The following is a 19,178-nucleotide window of genomic DNA, read 5'->3' on the forward strand; positions in this document are numbered from 1 at the left end:
CACTTTTACCTGCAAAGCTTTCAAGGTGTGTGGCCACCATATGCACTCTAGAAAGGAAGGAGGGAAAGCCATTTGTTCTTGGGAAACAAACATTAATTTTCTGAAAAGTATATACTGTTGTTCCTTGTATGGGAAGTAGGTCTAAACACCATCTATTGATACCCCCAGGCTCAATCTTGAGAGAAGCAGAAATTTTTACCCACTGCAATGGAAAAGATTACAGGTTAAAAGTCTGTAGTAGCAAAGTGAGACTGGTTGGTCTTACTTTATCTGTGCCTGTCTTTGCATTTATTGCTCTATCTTGAGCATAACTAAGACAATTAAGTTTCATGGCTTTGACTTCTATGTGATCTTTAACCTCCTTTGCCTATAGAGAGTCTGGACAAACTTTTGTGATATTTTTATGTGCATTTGTAGAAGGATTGCTTCCTGTCTCATAATTCTCTAAAGATGTCATCCTGCATTAAAGCAGCAGAGTTCCACCAAACAGCATCCATTAATCAGTAGAGTAAATCTGGTGAACCTTACTGAACTTCGCAACAAAATGGGATTGATGGGAGCAGATGAGATTCATGTAAACATTTCACATGACTGATTCTTCGACAGCTCTAATTGCTGGAAAGTTTATTTCTCCTATGGGTCAGGAGTGGGAAACTCCATTCTCCTGATTTACAGCAGTGGGAGACTCACCAATGTTTCCTTCCAACTAACTGGAGCATTTCCCTCCTGCATTTTTGTTTATTCCTCATTGCTATCTCCTCTGTTCATTTGTTTCTCATTTTATGTTTAGAGCCTACTTAGAAAAGAAGCCAAAATACAAACAATTCTTAGATGTTAATGAGATTCTGCGGCCAAAATAAATTCTTGGGAAGAAAGAAAAAATGCTGCACATCAGGGAACATAATCAAAACAAACCAAACACATGCTCTGGATTTTACTCTTCATTAAAAGGAGTAACAGCAATGCTTCTGTAATAATCTCCTGCAAGAGAACTGTAGTAAAAGGAGAACTTAATAAAAACCAATGCATTATTCCTCTCAATTCTAAACATTGCCTAAAAGGTTCAAGTGTGTTTGTTGACCAGTCAAATGTGGAACTACCAATGAATATTGTAGCTTACACTCTGCTTTCACTGCTTTTTATTTAAATCTGGATACTTCACTTAAAATCTCCTGAATCTTGGGGAAAAAGAAGAAAAATCACCATTAAGCTTGTGCAAGAGTTCGTTATTTTTTATTATCACAGTTTATTTGTTTTAGTATAAAATAAAAACAAAATAAAATACCCTTTTCCATTGATTCCATGTGGGATTTATATGGAAATAGGAGGTTTGCATTCTTCATGTATAAATATGTAACTCACTTCATATTTGCAATGAAATATTGCAGGAGGGTTTGATAGAAGGGTGGCCAAGGTCTACAGAGATTTGTGTTTCCTTCTCTAGTCCTGGCCTTGCTTTGCCCCAGTTCAGCCCCTAAAGCCTGCCCGGCTGTACCTGTGGCCCAGTGTTGCAAGGAGGGCGGCACGCAGGGCCCGAACAGGGTCCAGCCTGTCAGGCACGATCCCAGTGACGAGGCAGGCGCAAGGTCAAGCTCAGAAATCCGTGCAGGGACAGAACCCAGAGTCACATTCAGCCCAGCGCCCCGGGGCAGGTCTGTGGGAATGGGGCAGGGCCAGGCTCGGCCTGGGAGCGAGTCCGAGGGGGAGGGATCATGGAAGGGCAGGCTGGGGCTGGGAAAAGGCGCCTCTCTGAGCCCGAGCAAGGACTGATGGAGCAGTGGTTAAAGGGAGAGCTGGGCCTCGGGCAGGGTGTGCCCGGGCCGGGTGAGGCTGGGCAGGGCTCTGGTGCGCTCGGGCCCTGCGCAGGGCCGGCAGCGCCCGAGCAGAGAGCGCTCCTCCCTGCTGCTCATCGCCTGAGGGGCACCGGTGCTGGGACCTTGGAGGAGCTGCTGCGCTGATCCAGCACCTGCTGCGTGCATAGGTGCACTCTAAAGGGAACCTGTTTAAATCTAGGTATCAGAAAATGTTTTGACAGTGCAAAAAGATATTTCTTCCTTCACTCCCTTTTAATTTTTTTTTTCTTTTCTAAGAAATCAAGGCAGCTCTCAGTGGGTTTATGTCTTTTGAAAATCTGCCCCAGTCTGCTGTGGCAGAAGTGATCTTCTGAAATACAATTCTGAGTGTATTACTGGAAAAACAAAGGTTACATAATCTGTCTAAAATCCCTTCTGAAATGGATTTTCTCAGAGTAGGTCGAATAATGCTAAGGAGTTTTATTAATTTATTTGAAACATAGATTTTTTTTTTTTTCAGTAACATCAGGAGGATGACTGTAAAAGTCTTTACTATCTTGTGGGAGATAATAAAGGTGATGAAGGTTAAAAGTGTGGTAGACAGAAATCCTACACAAATTGGGTGTTTTACTCAAATTCAATTGGTTGTTATTTAAAAATTTAATTAATGCTAGCAGTGATGCTGAGGCCTGTGTGAAAGCTCTCTGGAGACCCAGGAGAATTCCTGCTGCCACTCTCCTGTGGTCTGCTGCCCCATTTGAGCGTAATGAGTAGGGCTGGCACGTTAGTGAAGGGGAACTGGTGCTGCTAAAAGGGATTTTCTTTTTGCTCTACCCTTGTCTTGTAGCTGTGACAAAAATTCAGGCTTCCACTTACAGTTTTCCAAGTTTGCAGGAACTTGCCTTATTTTCCTGGACTGCTGCTCAGTTGCTTTCCGACAACTATCAGAGCCCTGAATGAGAGGTTTTATTTTTAGTTTTTAATGGGTATGGAAAGCTTCTGAAATTGAACTCATGAGGGAAGGACCTCAGGAAGAGGAAAAATGGCAGACTCCTTAAAACACAGACGGAGGTTTCTGAGGAATTTGTGCCAATTAAAACAAGACTGTGAAACAAAATATCTTTAATAATAGGACCAGAATAAAGTTGCAGCTTGTGAAAGTTCCTCATGTTTCACAATGTTAGGTTATGACATTGCAGCTTGTGAAAGTTCCTCATGTTTCACAATGTTAGGTTATGGCAGTTATTAATGTATTAATGCAACAAATCAATGGCACCAAATTGAAAGTAATGGGTGTGTCAGTTGTGAAAAACAAGGGGGAAAGATTCATTATCCAACTCACTACACCCTGCCTTGGACCTTAGAAATCCATGATTTTCACAGAGAAGATTTTTTTGCTGAAAAGGAGATAAAAACATGAAAAAACAAATGCATAATGTGAAACATTCAGGTTTAAGTTTGCTTTGTAAATCCTTAGAGGGTAGTTAATCTGTAGCAAAATCTTGCAGCAGAGAGTGGAACAACCCTATACCTTCCCATTTGGTATTTCCTCTGTTATTTGATATGCAAGCCTAGTTCATAACATAATCATTTAAAACATAAGACTAGGGAGATTTTCTGGATGACTTTACTGACTGAATTTGTTCCCAGCTCTGGTTTGCAAAGCAGAAAAGCAAACTAGATTGTCAAATGAAAATTAGTTATCAATAAGAAAAGTATTTGCAGAGTATGTGCATAAGTTCTCTCTGCTTAATGTAACTGGACACACTTGGAATGGGAACAGCCACAGAATTGATTTCCACACTGCAGATTTGAGTGGGAGCCACAGTGTGGGGCTCAGCTCACCTGTGAGTGGCCTGTCTGAAATGGGTGTGGTTTGGTTGTAGTTTATGTGAACAGGAAAATGTTCATTACTAGCACAATTTGTATTATTCTTGTATTTTCAAGATTTTTACCAATTTACCTTGAAAAGGCCTCCTTAGCCATGAAATTGATTTGCTGAGGAGGTGAATCTATTTTATATACTTGCTTGAAAGTGGAAAATCTTGTTGTGCACCACCAACAGAAAAGGTTTATTATGTTACTTCTAGGCATCATTTAAGAGATGCTTTTAATTACTTGATCTTGCAGATGGAGGAAGAAACCTGAATTTCTAGTTTTTCAAAAATTGTACTTTGTTAGAAAAATAGCTTCTAAAGAGATGAATCACTTCTTTAATTTTCTAGGTATTCCATTTCAGTAAAGCCTTGCTATTCTATTTGCGTCTTTCTTGTGAAAGAAATCAACTTGCTGATAGGAAAAGTGGTTTTCTATTCTGTATCAGTGAAATAAATGTAACATGACTACACGTTTCACACAAGTAACCAGTGTTCCTCCCTGCAAGTGAGTAAAGAGCAGTTTGCTACCAATGGCATTTTCAGTCACTGGGCTCTCTCAAGAAGATGAGTGACTGTGTTGGTTGGTCTTGTTAACAGTGGTGTTGTCATGGCATCTGTTGTTTTGCAGCTGAGCTATTGGAAGTGAACCCTGACACTGTTACCAATGGCAGCTAAATCAAGTACATGGTCTACTTCGTGTCTCATTACCAGTTTTTTGAGTCATTCTTAGTCAATAAAATTTTTAAATGTTCTAATGCAGAGTTATGTTCATTCATGAGGAATGTGGTGCTCATTGTGGAAGTAATACACAGTTTCTCCTATTTACATTGTATGTTAAAAATAAAATCTGAAATAGCAATCAAATGCATCTTTTTCTATCATATATTACATATTTATTTGTGAGTTTCTTTGCATGTGAAACATAATTGCTTTGTTTAAATTCCATTGTATACATATCTTTCAGTGAGCTGCACATAGGTTTTTCTTCTTTGTTAATGGTCTATACACGGAATGCTAAATGCATTTTAACAGAAAACAAAAGGGAAGATCAAGAAATAATTAAGCAACAAAGGAGCAGTCAAACATGAGACTTTATTTCCTTGGCATGTTTCTGTTTTTTAAATGTCAATAGTTTGATGCTGCTTAGGAGAGTGAAATTCCAGAGACTTTCTCACTTCAGTAGATGAAAGAGCAAACTTTAAGGGCATAAATGGAATTTTTCCTGTGATTTGTGAATGACGTGCGTACTGTCTCTGAATAGGTGGCATAAGAATCTACATATCACTGTTTAGTAAGAGCTTTCAGAATTTAGCAGTGTAACTTTCAGAATGGTGAATATTAGTTATTGGAAAGTCATATCATTAAAAAGCAACAGGGAATACACATAAGCTTCTATAGCCACCTCTCCTAAAACAAATTTAAAGCTTACAGTTGAAACAGGTTGGGCAATCATTCTTGGTAGTTACAGTTATTTACTGAGGATTTACCTGAATCTTTTGAAATTACCTATCAAAATAATATATATTTTTCTACTTTACTGTGCTGTCAGACTCTGTCAGTTTGCTATGTGGAAGAGTTCCAGGATGTGCTGTGCAGTCACTTTACTCCCAGTGCCGCAAGCCCTTACCTTGTCCTTTCAGCCAGTGTAAGATCCACCTGGCTGACAGCTTGAATGCTTGGAGGAGAAACCCAGAGAGCAAAACAGAGACTGAAATAGGACTGCTGTCCTATTTTTATTGAAATTACCCATTCTCAGAGCTACTAATTAGTGTGAAAAACGACGAATAAAATGAAAACTGGAAGAATTTACGGACAGGAAGAAGAAAAAAGGAAAGTAAGAAAGCTAACAAAAAGCTGTAAACCAAGAGATTTCTTTCTTAGCTAATCCTTTCATTTCTGACTGTAAAGACAGGTACTACTTGTAGTGTTTTCAGAAGTATGAAACTGTAAGACAATTTGCTACAGCTGAAGTAAAAGTAAAATTACTTTTACAAATAAAAATAATTGACTTTGCATGAATGACTTAACTTCCACGACTGTCACTTGTCATTTCCCTGTGCAGTCTGGAGGGCTCACAAGTGACCGTGTTGTGTCTCTTGCTGGCAGTGCTCGGCAGAGTGCGGGGACGGGATCCGCACGCGCTCCGTGGTTTGCATGACCAACCACATCAGCAGTTTGCCTCTGGAAGGCTGTGGCAACAACAGACCCTCGGAAACAACTCCCTGTAATAATGGGCCCTGCGCTGGGAAAGTGGAGTGGTTTGCTGGGGGCTGGACACAGGTAAGCCAGGCACCAAATCTAACATCTCTGTTGCTTTTCTGTTGGTATTTTGCTTTTAAACTTGTATTTTGATGCAATAAAGATGTGTACCATAAGGTATTTCTTCATCTCTCTAGAGTATTTTTTGGTATTTTAGAGTATCTAAATACTGACAGATTATCTACAGATTATCTGACAGAGTATCTAAGTATTGACAATCTAGAGTATTTCTCTCTAGAGTATTATTTGGTACTTTTTCCTGTATTTTACTGAGTAGATGTTCAATACTTTTCAGCATCTGCTCGGGTTTTTTTACTTCGATAAAAAAAAAAATGTTCTTCTTCTCCTCTCTATCTTCATTTTTTGCTTTTCACCTACTGACCCAGTGTATTTATAAAAAGAATGGTGACAGAATTCTGCTCAGCATGTTCAGGGAAACACTAAAGCAATGGATTTGCAATTCTTAGAGCAGAGCCTTTGTGATCATGCATAAATGCAGGTATACATACCTATATATATGTATGCATATGAAATTTCCAAAAGATAAAGAAGGCAAAAAGCAATGGCTAAATCCAAAAGTTAGCTTTGGTATTGTTGTACTGAAAGCCATTACAATAGGCAAAAGAGCAAAGTTTGGTTAGTGGCCTCTATACTGATGCTCTTTCCTCAAAGTAAATTCCCTTCATGCACATCTAGTAGCCCTTGTTCCAAATGAACATTTCGTCTGTCAGGTACAAAGGCGTTTCAGAAGCTGTTAACTCATGCCCACGCATTTGTGTCCCTTTGTGTAGGCTCTGGCATAGCCTGGAGAGCCTTTGGGACTGCTGGTGCTAGCACTTGGTGGAGTGGTGCTGTTAACTGACTGCACTGCAGATCCCACAGTCCTTCCAGGAGATAAGGACCTGGAAGTTAAACTGGTACAGCTGAGGGGGAGATTACAGGGCTAATACTGTGCTAATGCTTTCAAGTGCAAGTAATAATTATTGTGTATAAGAATATGTATAACAATAATAACATATTCTGATTTTAAAAATCTTTATCTGCTGTTCTAATAACAGATGAAACCCAAGCCTTGTTACTCAGAGTGCTCCAAACAGTGAATAGGAAACTCTGCACCCATTTTTTCTGTGCTGGAGAAGTGTTCAGTCAGACCATCCTGACTATTCTTTTAATTCACCTTCTTTCTTTGCATGGAATTGAATTGTTTGATGCACACAAGGGTACAAAGTCTACCAGCCAAGTCCTGGCTGGTCTATCTGGTTTTCAATAACAAAAGGAGAGCAGTCAGTAGGGCAGAGCAGGAGGGAGCACTGAAGGCTGGCCTTCCTTCCTCTGCCAGAGCTAAGGTTGGGTGTTCAGATGGTGCCTTTAGGAGGAACATTGAAAGAAATGTTTTGTGTTAAAGAATGTGCAGTTACTGTACTTCTTATGGTTCTTCATTCAGCTCAAGAGTTTTGTGGGAATCTGGTAAAGGGATTGTAAATTCTACCAAAAATATAAAGAAAATCTCCAGTGTTAGGAACATTTCATTGGTTTAGGCTGGAAAAAGCCTTCTGAAAATCATAGTCCTTTATACAACCTAGAAACCAATATGTTGCTGTAATCATCTTCTAAAAACCTTTTTACAAGTGCCAGAAACAGTATTGTGTGTGTACTTAACCTTTAAATGGGCAGTAGGAATCCAAGTGAGTCAAATTTGCTTTTCAGAACTGGAACCAACACTACATCACATAGATACCTGCAAGCATGAAAATAACACCCTGGCACATTAAGGCATTTTCTAAAAACAGCACAGAATGTGAGGCTTTGTAAAGCTACAAAACTGTGCTCTAACCTTATAACCCTCTGAAGTTCAGTGCAGCACATACGATCCTGCTTCGGCAAGAAACAGTAACACTGTTTATGGAGAAAGTGAGTTATGCTTCCCTGTTGATTGGAAAAATAAATACCAGTTTCTTTTTGTAGCTACAGGTAAAACTACACTTTGAGATTTTTCCAGAAGTACACTTAGAGTCATATGTCTTCTTCATGAAGATAATTAGAAATACGTTTTGAGTCCATGGTACCATATGATGTCGAGAAATGTTACTTTGTAAACAAGTCAAAGGACATGAGAAGAATAACAGATTTTCCCACTTTGTTTTATTCCCTGATACAGTGCTCTACTGAATGTGGTAGTGGAACTCAGCAGAGAGAAGTAATTTGTGTTAGGAAAACTGAAGGTAATTTTGATGTTTTGAACCCCTATGAATGTTCATATTTGGAAAAACCTCCCAGCCAGCAGTCCTGCTACCTCAAGCCATGTGGATCTAAGTGGTTTCATACAGAATGGAGCACAGTAAGTCTTATCATGTTTTCCTGTATCTGTACTTTGATACATATTTTTCTGTTTATATTGAAAGAGAACACAATTTGCATACAACAACCCATCATGAAATTGATTTGACTTTGCACAGGAGTGATAATAAAAAGAAAGCATACTCTTTGCCTGGTGGAACATAGAAAATTCAGGAAGTATCTTGACCAGAAAGAGACATTGCACAGTTGTCTTTGTATCATTGATGTCTTCTTCATAGAAGCTTCCTGTTTTATAAAGTTTGGCCCTTCCAGTGAGACAGTGTGGTGCACTTAGAAGTTCCTTTCAGATCTCTAGTTTCATTAAAAATTAGGAGCATTTAATAAAGAATGAGGGATGCATTGATTTCTTAAGAGTCAGTTTTACCATAACATTTTACTGTAAACTCTTCACTGTAATACTTAGAATTTTACTGAGAGAAAATGTGTTGTATGATTTCATGTATCTTCAGTTTCCCTTGGAAGTGGACCAGCTACATTCACCACTGTGCCACAAAACACTTCAGTTCCATCTATCTCTCTATAATTTCTTATATCTGACATAGATTATTGGTTTTCTACCAAAAAAGTCAACATTTTTGTCCTAAATGAAAATCAGAAAGTCCGTTGTCATCTTAGAATGAGATGACACCATATCAAATGCAGTAACTTGGACCCTTTGTTGAGCTGTAGGTCAGATTGCACTGGCAGCTCTGCAATGTGGATGCAGCTCAGAATGGTTTGTGTGAAGTGTGATGTGAGTCTTGGTTCCATTCTAAGTGCTTAAGATCTCTGCAGACCTGAAGTCCTTATGGCTGGATGTGGATGTGGAATAATTAGAGTGTACTATACAGGCATGTAACAGGAGTAACTCTAGAAAAACCCATGTTCTATTACTGTTGCACATGGCTGCCCTTTCAAACGTGGGTAAAGGTTGTACATAAAGATGAAAAAGCAGTTAAAAATATAATATTGAGACTACTTCAGTTAGTTTTTTACAATATGTGATTTTTTGATCATTATAAGTTGTTTATGCAATGGTAGGAAAAGAAATAATTATGCCAAAAAAAGTGAGAAGAAAACATTCTTACTAGTTTTGGGCTATTAAGGTTTTAATCGTAAAAGACTCAGGTTTAATTAAGTTTTTGAGCATTAGGTCAAACTGGACATTGAGCCAAATCTCAAAGACCTCACTCAGGCAAAATCCTTGGCCAATGGGGGATTTGTTTCAGTACGGCCAGAAATGTGTAATAATTTGCTTTAAAAGTACCATAACAAGCAAGTACAAAAGTCTCTGGCTTCGTAAGAGACCCTGAAGGAGCACAGAAATATTTCCCTCAGAAATTCAAAGAAATTTATAATGCTTAGTAAAATCATTGTGCTGCAAGAAGTGAAAAATAATTGAGTGCAAGACAAAAAAAAAAAAGGTAATTAAAATTATTCTTGCTTATATATAAACAGCAAAAGGGACAGTGGAGGGCAGGGCAATCAAGTAATAAAGTTCAGTGCAGTTAAGTTCTTAAAGCAGGAAATGTGAACACTATGGAAAGAGTAGGTTTGGGAGATACATCTAAATGAGCAGAGAACAACCAGACTAATTAAAGAAGCAGATGCTAAGTAATAAATTCAGAAAAGGAACTGTTCCAGCTTGATTTCAGTTGCACAGCATCCACTAGGTTTATTTGTCCACTTGTTCCTGTGGTCAAAAATGTTTGGGAATCTTTAAGAAAATTCTACCTGTATATTAAGGGCTTCCTAGGTAGAAAATGAAAACCAGTAGGGTGAAGTTGATAAAAGACTGCAGTGATACCTGGGTCTGGCATCAAGGTTCCCTTGTTTTCTTTCTGTAATTACTCATCTCCTATGGCCTTCATGAGCTTCAGCTTCATTGTTTCAGTGTTCCAAGTCCTGTGAAGGAGGATTTCGGGTTCGGGAGGTGCGGTGTCTGTCGGATGACATGGCAGCCAGTACTCAGTGTGATCCACAGCTCAAACCTGAAGAGAAAGAACCATGCAATACACAGGATTGTGTCCCTGAAATAGGTAAGGCAGAGGAAACTTCTGTTTTAACTGTGGAACTCCATCTAGTGGAGAAGTTATTTTACAGTCTTGCAGAGGCTTTAATAGTATATTTTCTTTATTGAGTTCAGGGTTTCATTTTTACATAAAATACAACTCTTTTCTATTATTTAAAAGTAAGTTTCCAATAAAAATGTTTTCCTTGTAATGTGTAAGAAACTGGCTTATTCTTGAAGTTGCTGAGAATGTGAGATCTGCTTCTGTGAAAATGGTACATACAGGATGTTTTTCTGCAGCCTCCTTGCATTCTCCAATACTCTTGGAAGAGTATTTAAAACAAAAAAAAAAAAAATGGATCATTATATGCAGTATTTGGAAACAGGTTCTGTAAGAACCAAAAAAATTAAACTAAGGTATTGAGTGCAATGAAGCAATTAAATTTTGTTATAGTAAATATACACTTAATTTGCATTGGAATTAGTCATTCATCTCATACAGATTCGATTTTTATAGTAATGAGAATGGCTAGGAAGAGAAAGATGCAAGAATTCAGAGACAGTTTTAACTCTGAATAGTCTCCAACAACTTTCAGTTGAGAATTATTCAATATACTTTAAGATAACATTAAAACCTGCGGAAATGGGGTTAGCTACATTTCTTACGTGCTTTATCTTTATATGAAATCCTAAATAATCTAACTTATTTGCTTAGATAACCTGTTTTAACCTGAAAATTAATGTTTAAGTACAGGTCCAAGGGGTAAAAGGAAGAGAACTGATTATTTGTTGCTCTAGTACTGTTTTCTTTAGTTTCTTCTCTCTTCCTGTCTCTCCACAGATGAGAACTGCAAGGATAAATACTACAACTGCAATGTGGTGGTTCAGGCCCGGCTCTGTGTGTACACCTATTACAAAACAGCCTGCTGTGCCTCCTGCACCCGCGTGGCAAACAGACAGCCGGGCTTCCTGGGCCGCAGATAACACATCCTGCTCTGCTCAGAGCAGCAGTGGCACTCTTCACATGGAGCTTGGGCAGTGCTGCTTTGACTGCAGCAGTTGTAGCTTCTTAGAGATGGGGTTTATATTGCTGAGTGCATCAAGACTATGGTTAAATCTCACACCCTTTCAGTTACAGTTATTGTGCAGTTATCTCTTTTAGGATGTTTGTTGTAAAATCATGATTTTTTTAAAGCATTCATTTTTAAGGATACTATTATTTGCACCTGCTCATCAGATACTTATTTAAAGAACATACTGGCCTTAAGATTGTGAAATTAATGAAGACTAAAATCAATTGCAGGCAATTACTGGAGATAATTGACCAGTATGGATGCAGCTGCTCCATTATTTTCTGAGTGCATACTTTTACTTGGTGTTTTGGACTGCCTTAAGTTAGAGGACTAAATCAATGAAAGTGCATGAGAAAAATGACCTCCCAAAGAACCAGACCCTTGAAAAGCATTTATCATCAGTTTCCTAGCACTCTAACATATATTTTTAACTACTTCAGTCCATTCATAATAAATCAGAGTCAACGTTAAGCTCTCTCAGTTGTCCTTTTAAGTGATGTCCTGTCCTTAGGCAGCAAATACATACACACTTGACTGCCAGAAGGTGCCTTTATATTTAATTCATAAACTCATAAAAATACGTTTTCATAATTTTGTATGGAATTTAAAATACGTTCCCTACCAGAGTGACACTAGTGTCTAGCTCTTTAAGTCTTTAACAGCTGCAGCTGTCAGTGAGACAGGGTAACCAGAAAGGTAAAGAGCCTTTGCTGATATAAAACATGATTGTTTCCATTGGTGAGGTCTCTTTTCTGTAGGGGACTTATTTCAGAACTGGGATCTTACCTAATTCTTGTCTCTGCACTATTGTTTAACAACTCCAAACCAAAGTACTTTGTTCAGACCTAGTCTGGATATGTCACCAGTTTCTGAAACAACCACCAAAGGAGAGTGACCTGTGTGTCTTATAGCAGTCTGTTACTCCTGGTAGCAGGCAGCAGTATGAGTCTAGTAGCTGAGTATCTGTACAAAGGGGATCTTAGCTATTGGCGCTCTTCAGGTTTTGATCCGTTATTACAACATACTTGTCTGTCTTTGCTCAGTGTTTCATTGCACAGATCTATTCATATCACTCATCTTCTATTACTTAAGTATGGCTGCAGACTTAGAGCTGAATTTAAGTGGTGATTTTTCATTTCTGCAATTACTGTACTAAGCCTTGAGATTTGCTAAAGGCAAATAGTATACTATGCAGTGCAGATGAGGTTGTGCATTATCTGCATGTTCTCTAGCCTTTATTTGAGAGGTCTTTCAAATGTGTAAATAAGGCTGAGGGGAAAAAATAAACACCTCTACTTATTCAGCTGTTTATTACAGCATATTGCTAGTAAATTAGCGATGCCCATCTATGCATCTATTCCTAAAGTGCCTGATGTCCGAGTTGCAAAGCAGCTGTAATAATCTATGTTCAGTCAATCCCAGAGATGTGGTTAAGGTATGCTGCCACTGATGCAGAGCCATGTTTGAGCCTCATTGTGTATCCTTTTCTTTTTGCTGCTTTGGTGGAGAGGAAAGCTGGGAGGCGAAGGTTGCTGGGTGTGAAACCAGTCACATCAGTTTATGTGCTGGGAGCCACAGGAAGGTGGAATTCCTGTAGTCTAAAAGCTGCCTTGCATTGAGATTAACTTCTAAATGTTTTGATTTGGTCACTCTTGAAAAATATATTTTGGACATGATGAACTCCTACTGTTTGGCTACATGAAATGAAGAAGTGCTTCCCCTAAAATTTGGAGGTACTCTTTGTGACTATAAATTGTTGTATGTCAGCCCAAAACGTCATTGGCTGTTTCTGTACACTTTGACTTGGGCTTTTTCACTGTAAATAATAGACATAAAGTTGTTAGAAACAAAAACTTTAATTAGGAAACTTCAAGTTCATGAATCTTTCACAGTCCTCCTGTTTCCTTGTACTACAAAGATTTCTCCACAAAGGTAACTTACAGATTTTTTTATCATATTATGTTCCTTAGATTCTTGACCAAAGAATGATACGGATAAAGTGCAGTGTAAACAATTCTGGAATCCAGTGCTTCTGAATACAGATTTTCATCTGTGTATCTCACTGCAGCAAATCTTGACATACATTATATAATTTTTGCTGTTATCTCTTTCATCCCAAGGAAGTGTTTCCTGTCAGCTTGAGGGAAATACTTGTTCCATAAAAAGGCTTCCTGAAATCCCCAAGGCAAATGAGATGCAGAGGGAATCTGGTTTGCAGTCATAGTTCTTGTTACACATGCTTTGGCTGTGACACCATCAGTGACTCAGCACATAGATAGATCCCCCTATTTTATAAAATCTGTTATTTTGCTCTGGAATATATGGCCATTAGCTTATTTTACAAAGATGATAATCTTGTAGGCTCTGTTAAGTTGCCACTAATGTAAAGAGTGTTTGTGAGAGCTATCAAGGAATATATACATACACATAGCAGTATAACCCTGTATTACATCTAAAGTATGCAGCTTTGTGAATTGAATGTAGTGAGCTATGGTTATACAAATTGTACTTTATTTTTAAGTAAAGAGATGTATTTTTCAGATGTACCAGATTAAAAAAAAAAAAAAGGCAGTTTTACCTAATTGAATATCTAATGGTAAGTAAATATTAATGGTAAGGAAAGTACCAGAATGCTGCTGAACCTAATCATTTATCATCTCTTCTCATGTGTCAGCATTATTAAAATAGTTGTTCCTGCAAAATGAACTAATGAGCCCTTTTCATCAGCACTTTGATATACTAATATTGTCTGCACAAGTGCTGTGCTAAGATTTCACCCTCTCACAAAGCATGATTTTGAAATTGTGCCTATAGCAAGTGTTTGTTCTAATAGAGCAGTGCCCCAACTTAGGATGATGCCTGCAGGGGATCTGACTTTATTTTCTGTAAGTCAAAGGTGGCCTTAATGAATGTGGTAGACATAGAGCAGATGTGAAACCAGTATAAGTAAGTAATTATGCATATTATCAATTGCAAATATAAATTATGCACACTTCTGATTTTTAATGTTTTAATTTCTTTTTCTGACATTTTAACATCAGTCAAAAAATGCAGAATGGTGGAAAAAAAATGCTTCCTTGCCTTGAAGATGCCTTATGCAATCCAGGAAGTCCAGAGTAAGTTAGATACTTTATTGAAAGAGTCCAGCTGCTTATGGGATAAAATCTGCATACAACTTCATGTCTTACAGGCATGCAGCTGGCCAAAATCAGCTTCATCCAGAGAAGGCTCTGTGTCTCAAAGCACTTTCCATTTGGAATGGAGAATTCCTGGTGCAGTTGTTTATCAACTTACCAAGGGCTTGTCAGGGTTTACTAGCTCCTGTGCAATGTCATCTTCAAGCATATGTAGGTAGAATTCCTTGTGTACACCAAAGCATGCCAAATTTGAGAGACCGAATTCATGGAGTTCTCTCTTTCTCTCCCAGAAGATGGTGTGAAAACCTGAGGGTTGCTCCTCTGGGAATGACCTGTGGATGTGTCTGCCTTGGCCAGCAGTGAGACAGTCAGTGTTTGCTTTGGTGTCTGTGACCTCCAGCCCCCAGGGCTCTGAATAGGGAAGGGCTTGTTAGGAGGCAGGGCAGTGCTGGGGGGTGCAGCACAGGAGACCTGGGTGTGCTGCAGACCTGCCAGCCTTGAAGCTCACCCTGGATGGCCACAGGCTCACTGCAGGACCACCTCAGAACCCCTGCACGGGAAACTGCTGTCTTCCTCATTACACACATAAACTTCCTGCTTTTTCCCAATACTTCAGCAAATGGAGAACTTTGTGTATGAATAAAGCAGTGTTTAATGTTATTGCTTAGATCCCAGTGTTATGGCACTATGGTGCAGTTTTGTATCAGTCATGCAGTCTGTAGTCCTGGACAGTGCCAGTGGTCATCACTGAGGGAGGAAGGAGGGAGGTGCTCAAACAGCCTATGGCTCATACAGGAGGCTTGGCCTCCTCTCTTTGTAACATGTACCATTGTAAGTAGTAAAATGTGGCTTTTAGGGCTTTGTTTTTCCCCATCCTCATCCTGACCTATCTCCCTTTTACACCACCACCACCAATGCTTCTCCTCTCCTTCTTATCTCACTTTCATCCCTTTGTCCTTTGGATGACAATATTAAATTTTTCCAGAATTACTGAAAATCCTGAACTGGCCTTTGGTTTGTAAGAATCTGTATTAGAAATAAGCCCAGCTGTTAAGAGAGCTGTATTTTTGCCAGCCCCTGGATTTTTGTGTCTGTGCACATCCATGTTGGCTAGTTTAAAACGCATAGTAGTAAAGGACATACTGAATTAATTCCTGTGCTGTGCAACCACAGGTTCACAGGAAGTGAACTGTTGAAGTCTGTGGTGGCCCTTCATATGGAACATCAATTGCACAGAAATAGTTATAGTCCTTACCAAGGAAAAGCCGTGTGTTTACCTGGTTTTCTTGAGACTTAGTGTCTCTGACTTTCTGGGAGCTGTTCTGTGTGTTGGGCAGATAATTCATGTGCATGCCTGTAATTGGAACAAAAACCATGAAATTTTGAACATGAAAGTAAACTTCATTTATTGCTATACTTACAGAATGTTTGTGGGAGATGAAATTAGGCATTGTTTAGAAAACAGAGTAAAATAATTATTTCTATATCAGAAATGAAAAATCATCCACTCGACATTTTCAATAAATTTTAAAGCAAACTTGTAATCATTATAATGTTTCACTGTGGGCAAAATTCACTGGGGGAAAGGGAGAAAATTTCATTTAAGAGAATTCATAGCAGACCTGAATTTGGTTCTTTACTTCTCACCTTTTAATAACCAGAAGTTCAGAGGAGCAAGAGTCCCCAGTTTTCTATTTCCCCACGTACTGTAATTGGGTACAGATAAGTACCATCATACCTGGAGAGGAGGGAAGCTTAATTCTGGTGAATCAGTGACCTCTCAGCACGTCATTGCTGCTGACCTGTTTTTCCACACTGTGTTTGGGAATCTTGAGACCAGTGGCCTTGGCAGGGGTTGGGTACATACCAGCTTGTGAAGTCCCATCATAGTCACTCAGGATCTACAGAGAGGATCAGGAAGGACGGGAGACAAAAGAAACCCTAACTCTTTTAATATGTATAAAATTGTCTATTGGACCCTCATAATTGATTTTGGCAGAAGGATATACTTTATTATAACTTATTTTGTTGTTATTTGTAAATACAAGATGTCTATGGGAAATATGTAATTCTGAGCTGTGTCTATGGAACAAGCCACTGCACCAAAATATTTCAAATATTTAGAATAGGCAGATTTTTTTATTAAAAGGGACCTAATAGGTATTTATTTACATATACCATTCAAATTTTGTCCAGCTTTTTCATTATACTAACCCATCTTTTTAGGGAATTTTATAGCACAGGTATTACATATATATTTCTGTATATATGTCATACTGTAAATTCATAATACAATTTTCTAAACTTTCTGATTAGCCAGTTCCTTGAGTGAATTAAAGGGGGAGAGCATAAGCAAATTGCTTTCTGACTCGTTCAGGAATATATATCCGTGGCAATGTACCTGAACCAGAACTGTACAGCATCATTTTCATATTGTATACATTTTCTCCTTGATGAAAAAATGTTAACTATTTTTGTTTATGACTAATTTATTTTTTATTATTGTGGAAAATAAAGTAACTCAAGATGAATTTATGTGACACGTTTGGGTTTTTTTTTTTGTTTGTTTGTTTGATCTGCGCTTGAGTTTCGTAAGAATTACTTCTCCTTTGATCTTTGCAGCTTCCAGCGCCCGCGTCGTTCTCGAGGAGCGGCCGGGGGCCGGCAGGGTGCGCACGGCCGCCGCGAGGGGGCGCCTTCCCGCCCGCCGGGCTCTGAGGGGACGGGACTGAGCGCGCCTGAGGCGGGCCGGGCCGGCAGCGGGGTGGCCTCGCTGTGTCTCACGGTGTCCCCGCGGTGTCCTCGCTGTATCCTCACGATGTCCCTTCGTTCGGGAGCAGATCAGTGAACGCAGGGCTGGCCCGGGCCGCATTCCGGGGCGCTGCGTGTGGGGAACCAGCATCAGGGGCACCGCGGCCGCATCAGGCGCCCGGGCCGCATCAGGGGCACGGCGTGTGGGGAGCCAGCGCCTGTGTCCCTCTCTGGGGACACAGAGGTTTTAAGTGTTAAATAGCCGGGGGGGGAGGTAAGAGGGGGAGTTGCTTGGGTTTTTTGTTTGTTTGTTTTTGTTTTTAAAGTAGAATTTGAGGTATTAAGCTCTAAAATGATAAAATTATACAATAATAAATGTCTTGCTCTTCCCCCAGCTGCTCTTTACGTTTAAAATAAAACTTAAGTGTAAAATTAGGAGCCCTGTAGCAGCTGCAGTACTTCTCCATGGTGATTTGTCCGAGCCCTCAAGCCTGAGGATGCTGAGGATTCCACATCATCAGATGATGCTGGTTTCATTCCCTGCTTTCTGGGATACCTGCAAAGAGTGGACCTCTAAGGTAAATACAGAGGCTGTAGGCAAAGTTACAAGAGTTGTGTGCAATCCTGTGCTGAGCAGCTGTAGTTATTGAGTGCAAATGCTTGTCTTTAATGCCTCCATACCCTATTTCCATGTTAAGCTTTAATTTGTTCGTCCAGAATACCCTTACACAAACCGTTTTACATAGTTATTGCTAGCCAGTCTTAAAAGGAAATGGAAACTATTACAGAGATTTTATTGATAAGGTAAAATTCAAATAATTGCTCTTAAAATGAACCCAAAAACTTGATTTTGGTTCTGCACTGATGCAAGTTCCAGTGAGGAACAAATATAGAAAAGGCAATCCTGGTGTCCTGTCCTGTTTTCTGATGTAGCTAGGCTGACCTGATCGTTGATTAAGAGTTAGCTGCTGCCTTCAATCTGGTTGGCTTTGGTAGGGATTTTTTGAGGTATATAAACAGAGTGAATGTAGTATAACAGCTTTCCACAGAAAAGTGTGAAGCTCCTGACAGATTGCGAGGTTGGAAGGCATCCAGAGAGACCATCCACTTCAACTTCTTTAATCATAGCAGTGTCAGCTACAGCAAATTGCCCAGATCTGTGTCCAGTCACGTTTTCACTGTCATTCAAAGGATGGAATTTCCTGTTTGTTGTTCAGTTTGTGCCCTTTGCCTCTTTGCAGTCATGTCACTGCACACCCCTGAGAGGCGCCTGGCTCCATTGTCTTCATTCCTTCACATCAGGTCTTCAGAAAGTTGAAGAGAAGTGTTCCATAGTCTCTTTCTCTGAACTATGAAGACTCTTAATGCTGGAATGTTGTGTTGTCATTATGTTGTCTTCAGCCGGGTGACTTCTACCGTTGAAATATCTGAGAAGATTTTAGGTCCAATCTTGGGATCAAAAGCAGAGATTTTAATATTGAATTGAAGCAACTATTGAGTGGACGAAAGGAAATGAATGCATATAAATGTCTGGCACAGCTTTGGGCACAGCAGATAATTTTATTGTATTTCCTTTGTTACTCTGGGCTGTTTTATTTTGTTTATTCTCAGTTACGCATTTTCGCTTGGGGTATTTTGAAGAAAAAGTGAATATTTGAAGAAGAAAGACTTCATCTTTCAAAGGAGGAAAAATCCAATAGGGTAGATCAGGAACCAAAAGTAAATTTGCTCTAATATTAAAATAACTTTCATACTTCATTCCTACTTATTCATTGTATAATTTTGAGTAAGGCATAGGAAGGTACATATTTCAAGTGCACATAATATGAAATTAGTGTAATGCATCTGTACTGAAATGGAATTATTAGGACACATGCACACAAATGAATCAAAGAAGCATACCAGAAGAAAATCACATTGTGTGCTTTCAATGCAAACAA

At 39.1% G+C, this 19,178-nt stretch overlaps 1 protein-coding gene and 1 long non-coding RNA gene across 5 annotated transcripts in view; both read left to right on the plus strand.

The window, feature by feature from the left end:
* The window catches only part of THSD4 (thrombospondin type 1 domain containing 4), a 243,552-nt gene extending 226,525 nt beyond the window's left edge, over positions 1-17,027 (plus strand). For 3 of the 4 annotated variants that reach the window (XM_053954670.1, XM_053954673.1, XM_053954674.1), the window contains 4 exons: positions 5,777-5,950; positions 8,088-8,267; positions 10,161-10,305; positions 11,119-17,027. In XM_053954670.1, the coding sequence (XP_053810645.1) occupies positions 5,777-5,950; positions 8,088-8,267; positions 10,161-10,305; positions 11,119-11,261 (642 nt within the window). In that variant the 3' untranslated portion in view covers positions 11,262-17,027. Of the gene's footprint in view, positions 1-790; positions 1,237-5,776; positions 5,951-8,087; positions 8,268-10,160; positions 10,306-11,118 lie in introns of those variants that run through there. The other variant, XM_053954671.1, reaches the window with a different exon arrangement.
* A 519-nt stretch (positions 17,028-17,546) lies between these two features.
* LOC128794581 (uncharacterized) overlaps positions 17,547-19,178 on the plus strand; it is a 49,771-nt gene continuing 48,139 nt past the window's right edge. The window contains exon 1 of the long non-coding RNA XR_008433193.1: positions 17,547-17,816. This is a non-coding gene — a long non-coding RNA (uncharacterized LOC128794581). The remainder of the gene's footprint in view (positions 17,817-19,178) is intronic.

The sequence above is a fragment of the Vidua chalybeata genome, chromosome 13 (assembly GCF_026979565.1).
Source record: "Vidua chalybeata isolate OUT-0048 chromosome 13, bVidCha1 merged haplotype, whole genome shotgun sequence".
Taxonomy (NCBI): Eukaryota; Metazoa; Chordata; class Aves; order Passeriformes; family Viduidae; genus Vidua; species Vidua chalybeata.